Source organism: Pollachius pollachius (assembly GCF_949987615.1).
Source record: "Pollachius pollachius genome assembly, chromosome: 6".
In the NCBI taxonomy this organism is placed as follows: Eukaryota; Metazoa; Chordata; class Actinopteri; order Gadiformes; family Gadidae; genus Pollachius; species Pollachius pollachius.
Window position 1 is genome coordinate 19,200,312 of NC_136939.1, and position 24,000 is coordinate 19,224,311.

General features: G+C 48.9%; 1 protein-coding gene across 1 annotated transcript in view; it reads left to right on the forward strand.

Annotated features, from left to right (window-relative positions):
- LOC307077427 (ephrin type-B receptor 4a-like) overlaps window positions 1-23,091 on the forward strand; it is a 45,403-nt gene extending 22,312 nt beyond the window's left edge. Inside the window, exons 5-17 of the mRNA XM_079738851.1 lie at window positions 1,596-1,748; window positions 4,712-5,047; window positions 5,907-6,031; window positions 6,363-6,528; window positions 11,012-11,111; window positions 13,418-13,482; window positions 13,662-13,775; window positions 14,558-14,805; window positions 15,746-15,961; window positions 17,385-17,534; window positions 18,141-18,334; window positions 19,573-19,731; window positions 21,105-23,091. Coding sequence (XP_079594977.1) covers window positions 1,596-1,748; window positions 4,712-5,047; window positions 5,907-6,031; window positions 6,363-6,528; window positions 11,012-11,111; window positions 13,418-13,482; window positions 13,662-13,775; window positions 14,558-14,805; window positions 15,746-15,961; window positions 17,385-17,534; window positions 18,141-18,334; window positions 19,573-19,731; window positions 21,105-21,270 — 2,192 coding nt within the window. The 3' untranslated portion in view covers window positions 21,271-23,091. The remainder of the gene's footprint in view (window positions 1-1,595; window positions 1,749-4,711; window positions 5,048-5,906; window positions 6,032-6,362; window positions 6,529-11,011; window positions 11,112-13,417; window positions 13,483-13,661; window positions 13,776-14,557; window positions 14,806-15,745; window positions 15,962-17,384; window positions 17,535-18,140; window positions 18,335-19,572; window positions 19,732-21,104) is intronic.
- The last annotated feature ends 909 nt before the right edge of the window (window positions 23,092-24,000 follow it).

Sequence of the window (24,000 nt, forward strand, 5' to 3'; positions counted from 1 at the left end):
GAGGTGGTGAGGCGAGGGGGGAAGGGGAGGGGGGAGGGGGCGCTCTCAAAAGGCTTAAAAGGCCTTGAATTCACTCTGCCGGTGCCCCCACACCCAACACCCCCTAACCCTTCACACTCAGAAGTGTTGGGAAGGCAGGTGGTCCTCGAGAGAGATGGGGGGGGGGGGGAGAGAGAGAGAGAGAGAGAGAGAGAGAGAGAGAGAGAGAGAGAGAGAGAGAGAGAGAGAGAGAGAGAGAGAGAGAGAGAGAGAGAGAGAGAGAGAGAGAGAGAGAGAGAGAGAGAGAGAGAGAGAGAGAGAGAGAGAGAGAGAGAGAGAGAGAGAACTTGTCAGCCTGCTGAAGAGCACGCTCGGTTATAGAGGATGAGTGAAGTAGTCGTTGCAGGAGTAGTAGTTAAGGAATGGCATTCCAACCTAGCGTTTTTTCCTATTTTATTTTCTAGTAGAGCATCTAGCGGCGGGGAAAAAAACAGAAAAAGTAAAGTTAATATTATTCCGTAAGAAGATCTCAAGAATAAACTCCATCAACAAAATGGAAAATGCTGCATAGTATCCAATCTTATTTGCAAAACCACTTCTGCCTCCACCTATATATACTTCTACTTTGATGCGTGTTCCAACTTCAGATACGTCTGAAGGAACTGCATGAGCAGTTAAATCGTCCTTATCGAGCCGCTGCAGACCTGGGCGCTGTGGCTGGCTGTACGTGCACGCTGGAACCCTAAATACAGTGGCGGAGGCAGACTGAAGCAGAGTCATTTGCTGCTCCACAGGGTTTATTAATAAAATATCAGCACTATAGCGTTAGAAATATGCAGAAAATAATACATCCCTTCCCTTTGAATCATTTGCATAATCATAATTAAAACTGGGGTTTTAAGGCAATCAACGAAGGGGGCTGAACAGAAAAGATGAGGTGGAACGTAGTGGCTAATGTGTGTGCCTTTACGTTGTGTACACTGGGAGGGGAATCGACACCTGTGAGACGCTTATGTAAGGGGCTTGAATAATCGAGGTGTTAAAATATATCTGCTAGCTCTTCTACCTCAGGGTAACATTGGGCCCGTTAGTGTAAATGGGTTTAATTCTGAGCTCTGCTTGTGTCCTCTCTGTAGTCAGCCGCCTGCAGTGCCGAGCCGGTGGGATTCAACGTCTTAACTCATTTACTTCCAAATGATTATTTAATCTATCCGGAGCACCGATCCTCCGATTGGAATTCCTCGTAGATGAGCGTATACTTAGTAAACACAGATGACTTGGCTGAGTGATGGTCGACTCGTTTTAGGCCTTTGGTGTGAGCGTTGAACACTATTTCCCTATTTCTCGTCCGGGGGGGGGGGGGGGGGGGTATGTGAGACTTCCCTCATAGTGTATCTGGCGTTGGGCCGCCCTATTGTGTTGGCGCTATCTGTTACTGTTCTTACTGTGCCCGTACCTCATCATGCTTAGCACTTGGCCACACACATTCTCAAAGGTGCGATGTACATTTTGCAAGAATCTTTGTCAACAAAGTTCCCTCTCTAATGCGCGTCGTTGCGTTTCTTCCACCCACTAACGACGGCGATGTGTGTGTTCCCCCCCCCCCCTCCTATCAGAGTGTCCCGTGGGCCAGTTCAAGGCGGGTCTGGAAGGCCAGTGCACGGGCTGCCCCGGCTTCAGCCACGCCGCGGGCATCGGCTCCACAGTGTGCGCCTGTCGCCCCGGTTACCTGCGCGCCGAGTCGGACGCCCCCAACTCGCCCTGCACCCGTAAGTACCCAAGATGCACTGCTTTCAAATGGAACACGTTTCAATGTTTTCTGGCTACCGAGGACTGTGGAAGATTAGCACTTTGTGTACTCATAAGTACACACTCTTTCATTAACAATAATGATAATAATAATAAGACGCTTTACAAATAACAAAGGAATACATACAGACAGTACAGACACTCAAACAAAAGGGAAAAAAATAAACAATATTGACACACATTTAATATTGACTTTTAGGGCTGGAAGTCGAGAAGCACGCGTGTACCCATAGGTACGCGGGATCTCAATTTCAATTTTTTGAGGATAGCAGGCTTTTCAGGCCCGCATTAGATTAGCTCTGTGTGTGTTTCCCCCGTGCTCCTGTTAGCCTAGCCAACCTTTGTTTCTACGACTGCTGACTCCATTTCTTTTCTTGTGTTCCTCTGGTGTTAGCTAGCTACCCCCCCCACCAGCCTGCTTCCTGCTTTGTGCTCTTTGTCCTGTTGGTGCTGACCATTGATATGCGTTCCTTTTGTGCCGGGGAGGGGGGGAGGGGGGGGGGGGTTTCACTCAAATGTGAGGCAGCCATTATTGTCAGAAGTGACACCTCAATGTGGATTGAGGAATTTCAATTCACAAGCTCCCATGTTTGAAGTGTGAATAGGAAGGACTTTTTTAATTAGCCCAGTCTTTCAGAGCAGCCACACAAAACGATTTTAGAAACAATGTAGTGGAGGGGGAAAAAAACAACAGGCTCACGCTGCTTTTCTATTTCCCTGGCAAGCAGGTGTGAAATACATGCCAAACAGTACATCCACCACCGCCGCCACCGCTCCAGTAACAAGACAGATTCTGTCTCAATCAGGTCTAGCGCCATTCAGCAAATCCACCGCGCCGACCCAGTCATTAATCCGTCAATCCCACATCTTATTTCAATTGTAATCTCTCCCGGTTCTACCCTCCGTTCACTTGTCAACGTAAAATAAAAAACCCACCTCATTAACATTCCTTCCCTGAAGATTTTTCTTTTTTTTTTTAATATTCCCTCCCTGAAGAAGGTTTAAAAAACGAAATACAGAAACTCAACAAAGGCTTTAGTTTTTCGACCCGTGGCGACGTCAAAACGTGTCTGCCAACGCCACGAGTCCTCCGACCCGTGGAAGTCAGAGCGCGTCTGCTCTCTGAAGTCCCCCCCCCCCTCATGCCTTCGCCTCCAAAGGGAACATTGTTGTTGGCACTTTAAGTCTCTGTTGCGGGGCTTTCCGACAAGACCCTTTGCCAATTCAGTCACGCCGGCTGCCTCAAATCTCGAAGCTTGGGAGAGGAGCATCGCTCCTCTTCTTCCTCGGTCGCCCGCGATCGTTATCGCCGCCGCCGACGAGTGTAATTGATGCAGCAATTTCTTCTTGTCACAGTTATTATTTCCCCCCCATGCTGTGCCTTTAAGCCTAGCGGAGGAGTCTGTCGCTCTGTCGTAATTAAGATTTGTGTTGGCGGTGTAACTCTGCACGGTGGCGGTGGCGTCGGCGGGCGGCCGGCCGGCCGGTAAACAGAAACCGTACACGCGCTGCCGCCGTGAAATTGGCCCGCTGATATATTTCCCCGTACGGCTCGTGCGCCAAACGGGGCGGAGATGTGTTTTTTAATTCGCTCAATATCTGCCGGAGATATCTCCAGACAGTCCACGCTGGGGCTGAAGCGATGGGGGGGGGGGGCTCCTCAAACACGCCGTGGCAGCAGATGCTTGTGTCCTCCGGCGCTCTTCAGATCCAGACCACCAGCCCCCCCCCTGCTCAGCCCCTGCCTCTCCTCCTGTTGATCACCACGTCGTCCGTGGCTGTTATGAATCAATGAACAGCCTTCACAGGCAACAGCGAAACCCGGTTAAGACTGGAATAACCCAGTTACGCTCCCCGGTTTGAGGGATTTACATATCGCCTAATCGTGTTTACGCGGACGCTAACCTAACCTGTTTATTCAACGGGTCTTCCATGGGTCAATCTGATCGGTGAATGATAACACAGAGACAGGTCGTCAAGGAGCAGGTCGATTATAAGCCTCTGACACACTAGGCAACGTTTAAAGACGGGATGGGTCTTGGCAGTACACACTACACCACTGGTCTTGGCGGTTAGTCCTGCCTGGCCACGGGGGTCAGGGGTCGGGCGATCGGGAACATGCGGTCCGCACGTGAGTGCTGTACCCGCTCGCCAGATCAGGCGGGAACACGTCCGTACACGGGACCGGGATGGGCTACGCTGGCCAGGATGACCTCATTGGCGTTCATATTAATAAACAAAGTAGATTTGTTTATTGCGGTATATGCTACCTTTCATCTGGGATTCATTATATTCCTTTCGGTTATGTAGGAATTATTCCAAGGACGTCAGAGTCACAGAAAAAACGGACCAATGGAATGAACTGTACAAAATGGACTCCGAGCCTCTCTCATGAAGTGTTCAGCCATTCCTACTAACAAATGCTTCAAGCCATGTCTCAAGCCTTGACACAGAAGCTTTGGTTCGGGTTTAGACAGTGAAAACAGAGACAGGTCATTAAGGAGCAGGTAGGGTTAGACAGTGAATACAGAGACAGGTCATTAAGGAGCAGGTAGGGTTAGACAGTGAATACAGAGACAGGTCATTAAGGAGCAGGTAGGGTTAGACAGTGAATACAGAGACAGGTCATTAAGGAGCAGGTAGGGTTAGACAGTGAATACAGAGACAGGTCATTAAGGAGCAGGTAGGGTTAGACAGTGAATACAGAGACAGGTTAAAGAGCAGGTAGGGGTTAGACAGTGAATACAGAGACTGGTTAAAGATCTCAAAAACAGATCATGGAGGTCAAGGACGTTTTCAGACCCTCACCGGTGTTTTTGTCTGTGTGTTTGTCTGTGTGTGTGTGTGTGTGCATGCCTGTGTGTGTGTGTGTGTGTGTGTGTGTGTGTGCGCGTGCCTGCTTGTGTGCCCCCTCCCCCACCAGGCCCCCCGTCGGCGCCGCGCGGCATCGTGCCCCGGGTCAACGAGACCACCCTGACTCTGGAGTGGAACGAGCCCCTGGACAGCGGCGGGCGCACCGACCTCAGCTACGCCGTGCGCTGCTCCATGTGCGGCGTGCGGCGCGGCCAGTGCGCGCCCTGCGGCGACAGCGTCAGCTACCGGCCCGCCCAGCTGGGGCTGGTGGGCCGGCGGGCCGAGGTGTGGGGGCTGCTGCCCCACACCACCTACACCTTCTCCATCGACGCGCTGAGCGGCGTGTCGGCCCTCAGCGGCAAGGCGCCGGCCTGGGACAGCATCAACATCACCACCAACCACGACGGTGAGCGGGGGTGGATGTTTGAAGGTTAGGGAGTACGACGAGGTAGGGGGTTAGACAGTGAATACAGAGACAGGTCATTAAGGAGCAGGTAGGGGTTAGACAGTGAATACAGAGACAGGTCATTAAGGAGCAGGGAGGGGTTAGACAGTGAATACAGAGACAGGTCATTAAGGAGCAGGGAGGGGTTAGACAGTGAATACAGAGACGGGTCATTAAGGAGCAGGGAGGGGTTAGACAGTACAGACACAGGTCATTAAGGAGCAGGTAGGGGTTAGACAGTGAATACAGAGACAGGTCATTAAGGAGCAGGTAGGGGTTAAAAAGTGAATACAGAGACGGGTCATTGAGGAGCAGGGAGGGGCTAGACAGTGTATCAAAACACGTGTATAGAGACAGTACACTAAGGAGCACAGGGGCCAGACAGTGAATAGACAGTTTGTTAAGGTAGCAGCAACACACTTAGCATAGAGATGGATAATTAAGGGCGGAGCAGGGAAGGACTGGACGAGGAAGGCAGAGACAGGTCATTAGGACTCAGGTAGGGCTTAGACATACTGCTTAAGCCTGCATTCTGTAACTTTTCCACCGCCGCCATCACTTTAGTTGTGAATTATTTAAAGTGCGCTAAAGACTAAAACCCATCCGGCTATGACTCACTCAAGCTGCGTACTTTCTCACTAAAACAATTTGCTCTAAGAGGGAAAAAAAGGCCAGAAATCATGTTCAACAGCAGCTGTGGGCGCAATCCGGCAGGGTCTAAGCCCGATGTCTTCAAGGGGCCGGGGCCATGGGACCCCTGGCCCGGCCGACCCCCGGGGCCCCTCGACTCATTACTCTGTTCGCTTGTCCGTGACCACAGTGCCGGCGCTGGTCTCTGTGATCCGGAAGAGCGTGTCGACGGAGAGCAGCTTGACTCTGCGCTGGTCGGTGCCCACCCAGCCCCACTACACCATCCTGCAGTACCAGCTGCGCTACTGCGAGAAGGTACAGGGACCACCTTTATACAACGGCACGCTGCGCTACACATTCCCACAGGGCCAGAGACACCAATACACAGCAGCACAGCAACACTGCGACATACCAGAGAGATACCACGACCATTCAATACACCGGCGACACAACGCACTACGACACACCGGATGATACCCTCAGCACCCCAGTGCCCCTCCACTCTGTACCGCGCTACACCACACTACTGCTGCACCACATTGCACTGCAGTACCCTTCAGCAACACTCCTCTACAGTCCACGTCCACCAGTCTGTCCGATGTTTAACCTCTCCCTGCCCTCTCCCCCCCCCCCCCTCCCCCGGTAGGAGCGTCAGGGCCCGGAGCAGTGTCACTACAAGGAGAGCCCCGGCAACCAGGTGGTTCTGAGCGACCTGCGGCGGGCCACGCAGTACGAGGTGCAGGTCCGCGCCCGCACCATGGTGGGCTACGGCAGCTTCAGCCCCGCCGCCACCTTCCGCACGCTGCCCGACGGTGAGACAGGCCAATAACGGACCAGGGGGTGTCGGCGTCCAAAAAGTCGGATTGGCGCTAAGGCTGCTCGATTTTGGAAAAAATAAGAATCACGATTTGCTAGGTCAAGATTGAAATCACGATTCTTGAAACGATTCTTTGAGTTTGAAAAACGCATTTATTCGGCATTTCAGAAAAACACGGTATCTGAGATTTCACAATTCTTAAACTACACAATACGCAAACTGTTCAAATAAGAAAATAGAAAAAGTTCAAATTGAAAATAATGCACAAATAAATATGTATCCAGCTGTTGTGTAATTTCAATAAAACTTTCAATGAATATAAGAAATAGACGGAACAACTTAAATAAACTTGTAACTTTCTTGTTTTTAGTGCACTGACACATTTTTAATCTAACTTTTTTTGTAAACAACACTCAACAAATTGCATTCTGTAAAATGATACAGTAATGGCCTAAGGCTGGAAGGACCCGACCCATCATACTCAGAGCTCACTGAAATGAACTTCAGAATCATTTTGGGTGAATATGGCACATACTTAAAGGTTTTTTGCCAGAAACACCAGCCTGTTTACATGATCAGGCTTCAGAGATGAGCGCAAGCAGGAAACAATATTTCCACTAGTGCTAAAGACTCGCTCTGAAGAAGAACTTGTGGCAGGAATACACAAATATTTCCTGGCCAATTTTGAAAGACGTGGGAACATCATTTGGGTATCTCTGCACCACGTCAGAGGGTCCTCCCCAGGATCTAGTGTCTCCATCTGGAAGTAAGACTGGATCTCAAGAGCAATGGCTTGGTCCTGTTGTGGAGGAGTGGTGGTCCCTGCAGCCTTGTCTGTGGCGACCTTGAAGAAGCTGCCCAGGCCCTTCTTCCTCTTCTGGCAAGCACCAGCATCCTCTGTATCAGCAGGCCTAGCTGCTGTTTCAAGAGGGGCTTCCTAGAAGCAAAAAAAGAAGATAGGAAACAGTTGTGGTGTTAATATCAGAATATTTGCTTCCAATGCATGCACTTAATCTGTTCTTATTATTGTTATTATTACTATTATCATCATTATTATTACCCTGACACTGGCAGTCATCAAGTCCTTCATCTCCACTTTCAGTCGGTCTACAATGGATTCACGGAGGTCTTCATCAACATATTTTAATTTGAACCTTGGGTCCAGGGCAGACGCCATGTCAAGTAGCTCTTGTGTTGCATGGTCACTGTATTTGTCATTGAGAACCTCCAGTATCTTGTGTTTGATGGTTTTGGCAAGTTCTGTGTCACCCTGCTGGTCTTCCAAGATTGAATTGTTGAAGAGGTGAAGGGTTGGTTTCACAAAAGACACACTTACATATTTCTCTCCAGAAAGTGCATCCGTGAAGTCAACCAGGGGGCTAAGTGATTTATTGACAGCTTCTAGCACATCAACATCCTTCCAGGAGAGGGTGAGATGTCTGAGTTTCCGGTCATTAGATAGCACCTGGGCAACAGCCTTTTGCTGCTCAAGGATTCTCTCGATCATGGCCTGCCTAGAACCCCATCTGGTTTGACATTCTGTCTTCAGGGAGTGTTCAGGCAGATTCAACTGCTTCTGCACCACTTCAAGTTCCCTCTTTTTTTTCCAGCTATAGGTGAAACTGCTGACCAACTTCTTGCAGACCCCCATTGCACGGCTGATCCTGGGATCCTGCATTGAATTCTCTAAGATAACAAAAATGAAATAAAAACACATTTAGCATCACATAGTATGACAGAAGCGCAAGCATGCTATTATTTGGCTAGTAATGGGACTACACTACACCTGGGAAGTCACTGTTTGAAACAGATCCCTTTTCATGAAAAACATGACAACTGCCATCATAGATAATTTCCTGAGAGATAATGAATGCAGTTCTGGGCTGTTCTACATCTCTGCCACACATTGATACACAGCCAAGGTAATGTTTCCAAGCAAAGTTTGTGAGTTAAGCTTGAGCTGAGATGAATAAAATATGAAATTATAGGCATATAACATAATATATTTAGTAGGCTATGATGGCATAGTATGAAAAAGGGGCAGTGGCATGATATGGCCAATGATATTGTCATAATCATTTAATTATTTTGTTATCCGGTTCACTGAGCTGAGTATCATCACTTATAACCGTCATCGCTTTTTGTAAACAAATATAGCGCCGGTGTGGGAGTGTACATAGAAAATAATAGGGGCAGCTGTTTTGACGCGCGCCGTTCGGCGGCGGTGTGTTTTGGACTTAATTGTAGCCTATACTCACCTATGGCGAGGTGCAGTCTGTGCCCAAAGCATTGGAGCCTCAGCCATCCATTGACCTCCGCCGCCAACTTCATGTTAGCGGCATTGTCTGTGGTGACACAGATGAGCTTTCCCTCGTTTAATCCCCATTCCACCAGAGCTTCCCTCAGTCCATGGGCGATGTTGCGTCCAGTATGGTCTTCGGGCATGAACGCCGTTTGGAGACATCTCACTCTCAAAGTAAATTCGGTATCAATGAAGTGCACGGTCAGGCTAACATATGGCTCAATCCTGCGGCTTGACCATAGATCTGTCGTCGCTGCGAAGTAGTCCGCTGTAGACACTTCTTCTTCAACTTGTTTTCGACATTCCTCGTACATATTTGGCAGAACCACTCTGCTGAAATGATGCCGAGACGGCAACGCATACCGTTTGTCCAAAGTTTGGATTTGCTTCTTGAAACCCTCGCCCTCGACTTTACTAATAGGGTGCATATATCTTTAGCTAAAAAATACCCGATGGCAGCTGTGATTTTCGTGTGCCTATCCGAATTCAACGAATAGGGAGTCGCATTATACAGAGTGGTTGTAATCGACGTCTGTCCTGCTGTCGTCGGGGTCTTTTGTTTTTTTGCTAATTGGTCGTAAGTTACTTTGTGATTGCGTCTTAGGTGATTATACAAGTTTGTCGTGTTTCCAAGGGGTGCGGATACAACATTGTAGCAGATTTTGCGCATTGTGTGGGCCTGTGCCTGGTCGGCTTCTTCGAATCCGTAGTGTTGCCATATTATATAACTCGTTCTACCCTTTTTGTCGAGTAAACGCGGCCTTCTTCCCTCTGCCATCTCGTTCGCGCTGTTTTTCCAGTTAGGTCACCACACACACAAAGCTTACGGGGCCGCGTTGAACGCTCTGGGGGAGGGACTGAATTGCGCATGCGCGTCTCAAAATGGAAAACGGAAAATTCCTAAAGAATCGTTTCAACTCGATTTTATTAATTTGGAGATCGTTTGACCCAAGAATCGAAATCGTGATCAAAATTCGATTAATCGCCCAGCCCTAATTGGCGCCATCGTAAACGTCGGCGCGTCGTCATCGAAGCGACGTGTGGGACAGTCGTCGGCAAAAAGGAAAGTCGGAGCGCTCCGACTTTTCTTTGTTGATGACGACGCTCCGACTTTTACGGGATTTTTTTTGTTTGTTTTTACGTCCAGCCGTAGACGGGTGACGCTGTCGACGGCGCGGCGCCTCTGGGATACGTCTGCTGCTGTGGAAAGGGCGTTGGTTTTGGAGCTCTGCGCTCCTTGAAGCAACGCTCTCTCGTATTAGAGAGTAGCCGAGCGTGACGGTTCCCCTTTAAGATAACACGCGCGTTGGTAATCCCAGACGGGGAAATTCGGGTGTCACAGCAGGACAGTAATAGGAATTTCAATAAGCGACGCGAAAATGTAAATAACAGGCGAGAAAGGAACAAAGAGTCAATACATAAAATACATTGACGTACGCGTTATATTTTTCCCTCGTTGGTATGCATTGGATCGGTATGCTCAGATTGTTCCCAGCCTAACTTTGCTAGTGCGCTTAGGATAAAAGCCTCCCCTATAGGCCTGTTGGTAGATGTGAATGTCGTCTCCATGCAGAATGGGAGACCAAAGGGTATGGAATGTGGACGGTGTGCCGGTGCAGAGGAGTGTCCTTGAATCACAGCCTAAAACCCAGTTCTGTGCTGCCACTCACACTGCTTCCACACTCCAATGTTAAACGTCCTGCTGTCTTTTCTATAATTACCTCTCGCTTTCTCTCCTCTCCTCTCTATACCCGTCTCTCTCTCGCCCTCTCTGTCCCTCAATACAGCTCTCTTTCGCTCTCTCACTACATCTCTCGCTCATCCTCTCTGCCCCCCCCCCCCCCCCCCCCCCATCTACTTGTCTCTCACTCTCTCTCTCTCGCACTCTCTATCTACTTGTACATGTCTCACTAGCTAGCTGTCTCTTTCATCCTCTTTCTCTCACTATGTATCTCTCTCCCGCTCTACCTGGGTCACTCTCGCTCTTCCTCTCTCGCTTTATCTCTGTCTGTGTCATTCCCATCCCCTCTGCCTTATCCTTTCTTTATCCCTTTATCCCTCTCTCTGTCTCTGTCTCTGTCTCTCTGTCCCTCTCTCCCGCTCCTTGTATTGATGTTTTTTATTTGTATTGATCGTATGTGATTTGTAAATGTTTCTCTCTGTCTATGCCTCACAGGTCACGACTCTCCATCCCAGATCCTGGTCACCGGGGTGCTGGTTGCCGTGGGGATGCTGCTGGTCGTCATTGTTATCTTCGCCGCCGTCTTCTGCATGCGGTAAGAGTCTGGTCCTCTCCTGCCCCGTTCTGGTCCAGTCTAGGTCTGGTCTGGACTAGTCTGGTCTGGACTGCTCAGTAAGGAACGGGGGGTGGGGGGGGGGGGGGGGGGGGGGGTTATAGCAGTGTTTTGTTGGCAGTAGCCCCGGGTGTTTATACGGGTGTGAATGATATGTAATCACCGCCAGGTTTGAGTGTGACAGACTGACTCACACACACGCTGTGTTCACTCAGAGACAAAGTCCTGTTTCTCTTTCTGCTTACGTGGCGTAAAGTTTTCCTGCTCATTAGGGCATTTTCACAGTAACTGGTCCTGGATGCCATCAGAGATATGGAGAGAGAGAGGGAGGGAGAGGGCGAGGGAGATGGGGACCTAGAGAGAGCGAGGGGGGGGTGGAGGGGGGCAGCAAGGCGGGGTAAGACAGGATGCAGCCGTCCCAACCCTGTTTCCACAGGACAGGAGAACAATAGCTGTGACCTTGTGACACACACACACACACACCTAGCATGCAACACACAAATAAACTCACACATACACTCACAACACACACACACACACACACACACACACACCTAGCATGCAACACACAAATACAACACACACACACACATCTAGCATGCAACACACAAATACAACACACACACCTAGCATACAACACACAAATACAACTGACACACACACACCTGGCATTTAACACACAAATACAACTCACACATACTCACAGGGCACAAACACACACACAAACCTTGCATTCAACACAAAAATACAACTCAGTCATTAACTCACAACGAACACAAAGGTTAACACACAAACACACACACACACTTACAGCATAGACATACACTAACATATGGACTCACATCAAACACATTAACACTCACACAAACTCACACCTCACACACCTACAGTGCACATGCACACATTATACACACACATACACACACAATTACACACTTCCACCACACACACACACACACACACACACACACACACACGTGCGTGGGGAGGCAGAGGCCCAGTTCTGCCATGGCTAGGGGTGCTCTGTATTCTGTGTTCGGTGTTATTGCTATTTTGAGATTGTGAGGAAGCTGAGCGGGTGATGAAGGACGTCCAGGAACCCAGTAGCTAGCTGCAGGCAGGCGGAGGTGATGGGGGGGGTGGGAGGGGTACAGTCTGCCTGGGAGAGGCTGCTGCTGGTGGGTGGTGGTGGTGGTGTTGGGGGGAGAAACTGCTGGCCGTGGGGGGGTTTGAGAGAGCTTCCTATGTCAGCCCACAGATGACTGCTCTCTTGTTATCCCACATCCAGGGTCACCAGTCACCAGTGCTACCGCAGCTTTTATGGACATATTTATGGTTTTGGGCATTCGCTGAGTCTCTATGTCACTCGCTCACTCTCCCACTCACTCTCCCACTCACTCACTCACTCACTCACTCACTCACTCACTCACTGGGTAATAGTTTAAACAAGAAAACAGAAAAAGGTAAAAAGTTCATATGCCACTGTTTTTATGGATATATTTATGTGCATTCTCCCATTTCACATTTTTAACAGCGTATATAAAAAATATGAAGTGCAACGGTGATATGCCATTGTTATATACTGCTACTGTTCTGGACATAATAGTGAGAAAGTAGATAGTCTAAACACAAAATATATATATAAATATACAACAAATGTGTAACAGTAACATATCAAGGTCATATACCTCCTTCCTCATGGACATCATTTTGTACACTCTCCAGTTCTCTCTCTGGCATTTATGAATTTATACATTAAAAAAATAAGTAATAAAATGAGGCAGTTCATAACCAAAGGTAATATTCAAAAAACGAATAAAAAAAGAAAAACGACCATCAAACCGGTAAAAACCAGTAAACAGAAACATCAGTTGGCAGTTGGTCGGATGGGCTCCGACAACGTGTCTAACGTCCCAGATGTGTTGTTCTTCCACGTGATTAAATCCTTTTCACACACGCTTATGCACACCAGAAGTGTCCGGCGGTTCCCAAACGTTTAAAACCCTCTCTCTTAATCGCTCTACAGTCTGCCAAACCATCTCGCCAGTTCCCTGGCTTCTGAAATGAATATATTAGCATATCGCTAGGGGAGGCGGTGATCGCGCTTGGGCAGCCATTTCCCCCCTTTCCGCGCTACAGCGCCATCGTTCCAAATCCCACGACGCCCTTATCTGCAGTTTGGTTCTCCTCGTCGTCGTCGTCCTCCTCCTCCTCCTCTTCGTACTCCACTCACCCTTCTCTCTCTCTCTCTCTCTCTCTCTCTCTCTCCGTTTCTCCCCCATCCCCAGCAGACACAGACGAACCAAAGACCCAGAGCTGGCCGACAAAACCAGCCAGTACCTCATGGGACAAGGTTAGTGACAGAGGACGCCCGCTGCCGGAGCCAGCAGTTAAACAAAGACATGTGTCTCGGGCACAAGATTCATTATATTGGCCCTTCCCATTGTGTGTGTGTGCGCGCGTGTTTACAGATACTGCCATTTTCATTTCTCACCCTTTTCCCACGCAACGCTTTTGTCTCTCCTCTCACAGGGATCAAGGTGTACATTGACCCCTTCACCTACGAGGACCCGAATGAGGCCGTGCGAGAGTTCGCCAAGGAAATCGACGTCTCCTTTGTGAAGATTGAAGAGGTTATCGGAGCCGGTGAGGGAACCCGAACCACGCCCAACACTCGTTCTACCGTTGTTATTCTTCTATCGGACTGGCCACTCAGCCCTTTTCCTGTTTACAAACAAAGGGATTATCCTCTAGGGTTACGTCAGCCCCAGACGATGGCCTCCCGTTTTGTCAAGATTGAAGAATACTGGCAAAAACAAGTGCAGCATTTATTGTAGTGCAGGGTTCTGCCATGCCGTGTCTGTTGAGTGCGGGAGGGTGATTAGGAGGAGTATTGACGTGCCGCTCGGTGAGAGATAACAATCGGCCATTTTGAACTGTCGGCGTTCAAAACAAAATATGTTCCCAGAGTATGACCTGAGCCTTGATAAAACACACTCGTATATATCTCATAATGTTGAAGGAATAGGTACATGTAGATAATAATACTGTTAACATTTAACAATATGAAAGTATCCCAAATGTTGACACAATCCCTGCAAGGTGTGGGTTTTTGTTTGAATCTCTGTGTGTGTTTATATGCTTGTGTGTGTGAGTGTGTGTGTGTGTGTGTGTGTGAGTGTGTGTGTGTGTGTGTGTAGATATGCCTGTGTGTGTGTGCATGTGTTTGTGTGTGTGTAGATATGCCTTTATGTGTGTGTGTTGATGTGCCTGTTTGTGTGTGTGTGTGTGTAAATATGCCTGTGTGTTTGTTTGTGTGTTGATATTCCTGTGTGTGTTTGTGTGTTCATACCCCTGTGTGTGGGGTTATGTGTGGTGTGTGGTTTTGTGTGTATGTTTGTGTGTTAACATGTTTGTGTGTGTTCTAGGGGAGTTTGGCGAGGTGTGTCGCGGGCGCCTCAAGGTCCCGGGGAAGAAGGAGAACTACGTGGCCATCAAGACGCTTAAGGGCGGCTTCACCGACAAGCAGAGGCGGGACTTCCTGTCGGAGGCGTCCATCATGGGCCAGTTCCAGCACCCCAACATCATTCACCTGGAGGGCATCATCACGGCCAGCTGCCCCGTCATGATCCTCACGGAGTTCATGGAGAACGGAGCGCTGGACTCCTTCCTCAGGGTAGGACACACACACACACTCATATAGACATGCTAACACACACACACACACACACACACACACACACACACACACACACACACACACACACACACACACACACACACACACACACACACACACACACACACACTGATGTCGATCAGCACACACAAACACACACACACACACAGACATACTAGCACAAACACACACGCACTAATGTCGATCAACACACACAAACACACACAGACATACTAACACAAACACACACACACTGATGTCGACCGACAAACACAAACACACTAACTTAGACGGAAACACACACACTAACAAAGAAACATTAATACACACACACACACTGATGTTGACCAACACACACAAACACACTAACGTAGACAAAAATGAACACAACCAAACAAAACAAAGAGATGCAAACACTCACACACAAATACAAAAACAGATAATACATCAACACACACTAACAAACATCAAGTGTGCCCACCCGTTAAGAGAAACACACTCATAATAAAAGACATACTAACACAACAGCATTCCCAATCACAACCCAGCTGTTCTTGTAACAACATGTTTTTCTGCCATATTGTATTTTTCTACCTAGATGTTCTGTCTTGTTCTCCTTTTGCTTTGATACCAACACCTCTCCTCTGGGATAAGCAAAGTATTCTCTTACTTTCTTCCCAAAGCAACATTTGATCCCCTTGTTTTTGTTCCTCTCCTCCTCCTCTCCTTCTCTTTCTCCCCTCCTGTCTCCTCTCCATCTCTTTCTCCACCTCCTCTCTCCTCTCCTCCCATTCCTCCCCTCAACTCTCACCCCTCTTTCTCCTCCTCCTTTCTCCTCCCCTGCACCCCCTCCTCTTCACCCCACTCTGCCCTCTCTCCCCCTCCCCTACTCTCCCCCCCTACTCCCTCTGCGTCCCTCTGCCCTCCTCCCCTGCAGCTGAACGACAGCCAGTTCACTCCCATCCAGCTGGTGGGCATGCTTCGGGGCATCGCCTCGGGCATGAAGTACCTGTCTGAGATGAGCTACGTGCACCGGGACCTGGCCGCGCGCAACATCCTCATCAACAGCAACCTGGTGTGCAAGGTGTCCGACTTCGGCCTGTCCCGCTTCCTGCAGGAGAACTCGGCCGACCCCACCTACACCAGCTCTCTGGTGAGACGCGCTACATGCTCACTTCTGCCCTTCGGCTTTCTCTCGCTGCTCCTTCTCTGCTCGCCACTGACCTCTCCTCCCTCATCCTCCTTGCTCTCTCGTCCTTCTCTCGTCCTCTCATCTCGACCTCGTCTCCTCTCTTCACTCTTCTCTTTGCCTTTCTTCTCCCTTCTCCTCTCTGCTCCTCCTCTCCTTCTCAACTTCTGTCCTCCTCTTCTCTCTCCTCAACTCCTCCTATTCATCCATTCTCCCTCCCCTGTTCTTCTTGTCTTCCTTTATCCTCTTCTCCTCTCTCCTCCTTTCCGCCTTTTGCACCTTTGCCTCTCCCTCTCCTGGCCTCCTTTGTCTTCCACTTCTCTTCTCTTCCTTTCTCCCTCTCTTCTACCTCTCCTCTCCCTCTCCTCTCTCCTCTCCTTCACCCCTCTCTTCCTCCTCCTCGCTCTTCCTCCCCCTCCCTGAGGTGTTCCTTTGATCCACATGCTCAGTGGAGGAGGACGGATTTCTAGAACATCCACATAGCCGCCGCCTCCTCCTCCTCTTCCTCTTCCTCTTCCTCCTCCTCCTCCTCCTCCTCCTCTTCCACTTCTACCAGACAGAACAAATGTTGACGCTTCAGTCATTGTTTGCCTCTTCCCTTTTTTAATTTTGATTTTGACATCACAGTGAACAAGCAGAGACATATTTATCAGGCAAATATTAGGAAGACGAAAGTTATCAGCATATGGTCCTGCAAGTGTTGAACGGATAAGATATTCAACTAATATCAATGATACGGGTCAAATTGAATTAAACATTAACCTTGCTGGGAAATATGCCGCAGTTTTAATGAACTCCTTATTCATATTCAGGGCTGTTTGTCTGGCCCAAAGACATTGGTAGATAATTGTGTTTGGAAGCTGTGTGTAAATATATGCATAAACATAAGCTTGGTGTCATTAGTTTGGCGAGGCCCTATATAAACAACCTATAGACATTCACTGTTTTATGGTAATGTTATTGTAGTGGAGGCATGAAAGGATTTACAGTCTGTACTCGAGAATAGCGCCTTTGAACTAAGAAAAATAGTGGGGCCAAAGTTCAACCCAATCCCAAGTCGGCAGATCTTTAACTTGAGAGGGATTGAAAGATGGAAAGTCTCATACAATACTGTTTATCTTGACTGGTTTTGTTACTGTCGGCACTTTGTTATTCCCAGCAGTTAGCAAGGTGTCTGGAATTTAAAACAATGATGTCATTAAACCACAGCTTTTTCTCTCTCTCCGCCAAATTAAAAAAACGCAAAAAAACACGAACTCTTGGCCTATGATTCATATCTTGTGGCCCGATCTTCCCGCTCACCCCCTTTGGATTTCAGATCTGATTTCGGCTGGCTCAAGTGTTAAGAAGTAAGCTAAATGTTATTCTTGTCTCTTTCTGCAAAAAGGGAGGGAAAATCCCCATTCGCTGGACGGCTCCGGAGGCCATCGCCTTCCGGAAGTTCACCTCGGCCTCGGACGTGTGGAGCTACGGCATTGTGATGTGGGAGGTCATGTCGTTCGGAGAGCGGCCCTACTGGGACATGAGCAACCAGGATGTACGTGGAGCGGCCGTCATGATTCCACCAGGCTGACGCTAACTCTGCTCATTCAGATCATTCAGCTCATTTTGATGATAATCTTTTTTTTTTAGGATAACTAATCACCATGTTTAAGTGTCAGTTAAATAAAACAGTTCATTTTATTCCAAGAGAGAAGAACTGTAAAACATGTAAACTTTTGTAGTCCTTCATAGAAGGTTAACAGAATCAACATCTAACACGGGTTGGCATGTGGCTCAGGGGGTAGAGCAGATTGGCTGGTGACCTGAAGGTTGCTAGTTTGATCCCCGGCTCCTCCGAGCCGAGTTTCGGGGTGTCCCTGAGCCTGACCCTAACCCTTTCGACGAACTGGCCCTGCATGGTTGACCCCACCCTCGGTGTGTTATTGTGTGTATGAATGGGTGAATGTTAGGCCATATTGTAAAGCGCGTTGAGTGGCCGTCAAGAAAAGCACTGTAGAAATGCAGTCCATCTACCATTTATTTAACACCAATCCTTGAGACTGAATCCCTCCCACGTGGTATACACACACACACACTTCACGTGGGCATACAGTCTGGTTCCCACTAGCAGCCCGGTAACTCCTCCACCCTCCTCTCCCAGGTGATCAACGCCATCGAGCAGGACTACCGACTGCCCCCGCCTCCCGACTGCCCCACCCACCTGCACCAGCTCATGCTGGACTGCTGGCAGAAGGAGCGCACCTCGCGGCCGCGCTTCGCCGACATCGTCAGCGCCCTGGACAAGCTGATCCGGAACCCCGCCTCCCTGAAGATAGTGGCCCAGGACGGAGCCGGGTGAGTGGCCCGTCCGCCTGTCCGTCTGAGCTCCAGTGATGGTTAAGATCCTCCTCATGACTCCCTGAGGGGAGAGGAGGCTGTTAAGGCAGGGAAAGGGGCACAGTAATGGGAAGAAAGAGATTCATTATTAGACATGTATAATACAAGCCATACTGATGATTTGTATACTGTGTATATATATCCCTTATAATTCAACCAGGCTGACGCTGATCTGCTCATTTAGATAATTCAGCAAATGTGGATTATAATCTTTTTTTTGTATTACATACATTAAAAAAATGAGCTAAAAAAAGAAAATCTCCTCAGGTATAGATATATACAGTGTATAAATATATATATATATATATATATAAAAATATATATATATATACACAAGACTAATAGAAATTGAAATGGCAAAAAAATAAGTCTAAATATTTATTTATTTATTTCCTTCGACCGACCTTTGGATGTCCGCCTGACACAACCCCCCCCCCCCAGGCCCCAATCAACGGCGCTCGTCACCGAATAAATATTTCATAAAAAGCGACCATCCTGAAATGCAGCTGCCGCGTAGAGTCGGACGTGAGCGCCTCAGAAGGCATGTGGAGCCACGGCCCGGCCCCCCATAGCCCGCCAGCCGGGCTCTCGCGACACAGCAGGAGTGCATGCTGGCCTTTACAGCTGCGTACCGGGAGACAAAGGAGGAAGTCGGTACCACTTAGGGTCCCGTCATCTGGCTGTCGGTCACAGGTCCAACGCAGAGGGCCTGCGTTAGACCCTCACTGCTCAGCCTACTGTAAACCTCCGCCCTCAGCCCCCCCGCCGTGGGCCTGTCAGCCCCTCGCTGGGTGCATTTCCCCCGACTCCACACGGCCCTCTTCTGTCCCAACCCCCCCCGGCGTCCCCTCACCGCGGCAGCACGCTCTGCATTCCCTCCCCATGAAGCCTGCCTTGTTTACCTGTCCGTCAATCACAGCCCCCCAGGCCCCGCCTCTCCCTGTAGACAGGAATGCCTCCGCAGGGGGTTCCGAGTGTGTGTGTGTGTGTGTGTGTGTGTGTGTGTGTGTGTGTGTGTGTGTGTGTGTGTGTGTGTGTGTGTGTGTGTGTGTGTGTGTGTGTGTGTGTGTGTGTGTGTGTGTGTGTGTGTCGGGCCGAAGCGGGTTCCCACTGCTGACTCAGAGGCTGTGTGTGTGACTGTGTCCCTGTGTTCTTTTGTTTTTGCGTTTGGCCGGGGGTCTCGCCCGCTGCTGCAGGCCTTCCTACCCCCTGCTGGACCAGCGCGGCACCCAGACCCTCTCCACGTGCGCCTCGGTGGGGGACTGGCTGAGGGCCATCAAGATGGAGCGCTACGAGGACAGCTTCCTGCACGCTGGCTTCACCTCGGTGGAGCAGCTGGCCCACATCACCACCGAGTCAGTACCTTAACCCTAACCCTAGTCCCTTAACCCTAACCCACATCACCACCGAGTCAGTACCTTAACCCTAACCCACATCACCACCGAGTCAGTACCTTAACCCTAACCCTAGTCCCTTAACCCTAACCCACATCACCACCGAGTCAGTACCTTAACCCTAACCCACATCACCACCGAGTCAGTACCTTAACCCTAACCCTAGTCCCTTAACCCTAACCCACATCACCACCGAGTCAGTACCTTAACCCTAACCCACATCACCACCGAGTCAGTACCTTAACCCTAACCCACATCACCACCGAGTCAGTACCTTAACCCTAACCCTAGTCCCTTAACCCTAACCCACATCACCACCGAGTCAGTACCTTAACCCTAACCCACATCACCACCGAGTCAGTACCTTAACCCTAACCCACATCACCCCCGAGTCAGTACCCTCACTCTAGCCCTAGTCCCTTAACCCTAACCCACATCACCCCCGAGTCAGTACCTTGACCCTAACCCACATCACCCCCGAGTCAGTACCTTGACCCTAACCCACATCACCACCGAGTCAGTACCTTAAACCTAGCCCTAGTGCCATGAACCTAGTCCGTTAACCCTAGTACCCACATCGCCACAGAGTCAGTACACACCCTTAACCTTAAACCTAGTCCCTTAAGCCTAAACCTAGTCCCTTAACCATAGTACCTTACCCCAGATCACCACAGAGTCAGTTCACACCCTTATCCCTTAACCTAGTCCCTTAATCATAGTACCTTACCCCAGATGACCACAGTCAGTACACAGCCCCTCACCCTTACCTTAGTCCCCTAACCCTTACCTAAACAAACCACTAACACAGTAAGTACAAAGCCCCTTACCTTAACCCTAGTACTTAACCCCATCCCCTGGTCCCTTAATGATCTTAAGGGATGAGTTTCCTCTTGATTTAAGGATGGTTGTACCCCTCAATGCTTATTAGCCACGGGTGCTATTACCAAGGTTCTCTTGATCTTTAAATAAAACCAGAATCAAAGAAATATTTCATTAATATTAATACCTTTTTTATATTAATTAAATACCCCACAAAAAAAATTCACCAGGTGGCTTTTAAAGAAAAGAATGAAGTCTGAACTCGGCTCAGATTTTTTAAATCAAGGCGTTATAAAGTATAAAAAAGTGTTCTCTCTTTGCTCTATTGTCTCTTATTCAACCTATTCTTGATAATAATAGATTTCCGAGCGAAGGTGTTGTTTGCTTTACTCCTGCCTGGTCCCCGGAGCCCCAGCCCCCTCTGGAAGGCTCTCTCCCCGGGGCTGCGGGTTGTTCCTCTCAGTCTGCTCCGTGCTATGGCCGACCACGGGCTTATTCTTGGCTGTGTTCTGCAGTGACCTGCTCGCCGTGGGGGTGACCTTAGCCGGCCACCAGAGGAAGATCCTGTCAAGCATCCCGACGCTGACCACCACCACCGCCAGCGCCAACAACACCACCACCACCACCACCTCCAACGCCTCCTCCTCCACCCTCAAAGGCCCCACGGCCGTGCCCTTCTAGGGCCCCCCGCGGATCACCCACCGCCACCAGCACTCACAGCGGGGGGTGGTGGGGGGGGGCTTCATTAAACGCTGGGGTCTCCCCGTCCTGGAACCCGATCCCCCTGGTGGGTGGTGCGTCCTCCCCAGGGGACTAAGTGTTCACGCCTGACTCCTTGAACATTTAAGTGTTTCTAAACATTGCAGATGTTCTTCCGACCATACCAGATGTCCGTTTAAAAAAAACAAAAACATCACCTGTACTCCCCCCCGATCACCGAAAACAACCACTCTCAGCCTCCTAACCCCACCCCTCCCCCAATCCAATGACTTTATGGGAAGCCTGGAGAGAACAGAGAGTGCGCTCTGCATCCATCGGACGGAGGCGCCTGTCTGAACACCCGTCATGTGTTTGTGTACAGCCCACGACTGGGGGCCCCCAAAACAAACACACAGCAAAACGATCGGAAAACCACTCAATGCTAATCGAATGAGCAAAATACCGAACTAGCCATTAAGGCTAGGAAATGTAATCCAAATGTAATTACACGTCCTCTTCCCGACCGAAGGGAATGGGGGGGGTGGGACGGATTTTGCTAGTTTTGTATTGACAGGCGATGTGGAGCGTCATCAGGCCGGTGTTTCATTCACCCTATGTGTCTTGTTCTGTTGCATCGCATCACATGGTGGACAGCTCTTAGAAGAAGGAAAGACAGGACGTTGTATTCCCTCTTTTTCTTTTGTTTTTTGTATTCCTCGTCGTCTACTCAGGTGTGTAAAACAGACTTTGGAGCGTCTTGTTTTCTTCCGTTGGCTTCCTCAGATCTTCCACCGTTCTTGATTTCGCCGTCCTGTCATTCTGAGAGAAGAGAGGGATGTAAAAAAAAAACAGCAACATGCCCGCACTTTGGTCTTTATTTCCGGTTGGAAAAAGCGGTCGTTGTTGTTGACCCGGACGCGCTGTGTTTCTGGCGGAGTGCTGTACGCCACATCAATCAAACAGCTCGGCTTTCAAACACACCGACCAACAGGACTCGAATGGGAGAACAAGCAAAACACGGGCTGAGATCTTCAAGGAGAAGAATCTGGCAACACATCCATTAGAGATTGTTTGTTTTTAAGTTGCAAAGTATTCTGTATTTTTCTTTATTGCTCCGTTGGATGTTTCAAGTGCCATTCGTAGTGTACATGTAGTTAAAAAAAATTGCCTGTTTGATATAACGGATCACCCAAGTCGTTTTTTGGACTCATACGGTGTTTGTTCAAAATGTACCTTCCAGCAGTAATCTGGATGCCTTCATGTTGAAATCTTCTCTGCTGGGCTTTGTTCTTCAGTCACTCATCACTGTGTTCTTTACATCCTCGCTTTTGTCGAACGAGGGGCTTCCCCGATAATGTCAATAAGCCGGTTGGCAGCTAGCCTTTCACGTACAATGCCAAACATGTTCCTACTAAGATGGTGCTCGTGATAAACTTAAGACTCGCGATGACAACTGCCAAGCGAAGACAAATGTCAGCGCTCCAGATATCCAGATATTCATTTCAACGTGTCATTTTGCATCGCTTCAACGATAATCCCAGCATTTGTATCTTCTATCATGATGTCACTCCGGCCCAGTTTGGTGTACTTTCTTCCTGCATTTTATTCCAAATACTATTTAAGTAACTAATAAGAGAAAAATAGATTCATATCTACACATCAACAGTTACACAACGACTGTGATTATCATTAAGCCGTGCAATGATTGTGCAAAAATGTGGTCCTCATATTGAAGATCTCGATTAGCCTTTTAAATAATTGATAAAGTTAGCTTTGATTACCATTCTGTGTGTAGCCATTCAGTATTAAAATAAAGGTTGACATGTGTTTTTGCCATCGAGGACTTGTCTCGCATCTCTCTTCTTACCTCTTTAGCATCTGTTTAGTCACACATAAAGCACATACCGACGACTGCTTCACACGCCCCACAGCCCTCCCATACACCGCCATTCAAATAGCCTTTAATTGCCAGCTCTAAATCCACAGAATAAACGAATAAAGGTAATTCCCATTCTGAGCGGGTAAATACTCATTCAAGATCTTTGTGTGTCTAAACCGCCGACGCTGCAAGCGTCTTTCATCTGTAAATTCATTCAAGTGAGAAATGAGCCGTGGATGTTGGCTTTCAATGCCTGCAAAGAGAGAGCATAGTGCATACTATTGATTTATGACCACAATGTCAAGCAACCACAACATGTCTGCATGTACAGGAGGTTGGTGAGTTAGGGTGTTTGACCCTCAGCCGAAAAGGCTCTGTGTTCCAACCCCCGATGTCTGAACCCTACCTGAATGCATCCTTGAGCAAGATGGCCTAACCCCGACCTGCTCCTTAATGACCTGTATCTTAATACAATATGTGAGTCTGCTAACTGAATAAGTAGTAAGTAGTTAAGACTAGTGAGTGCAGGCTGTTTCACAGTCACTCGCAAGTATGTCTGCAATCATTCAGCAGTACGGTGTTGATTGATGTAGAGCGCGTGCGTGCGTGCGTGTGTGTGTGTGTGTCTGTTTCATGGTGTCAAGCTGGGGGATCAGAACTGCCCAACAGTCCTGTGAGTTATGCGTCAGGAGAAACCCGACACCGGGTGGATTTCCTTGGCGAGTCGCTCTGGCAGCTCAGATTCCAGATGATCTCGCCTCCCCTCACCCCTCAGAGGAACGAGGAGCCACGTCGCCTCCCCTCACCCTCACCCTATACTTGACGGCTTTCCT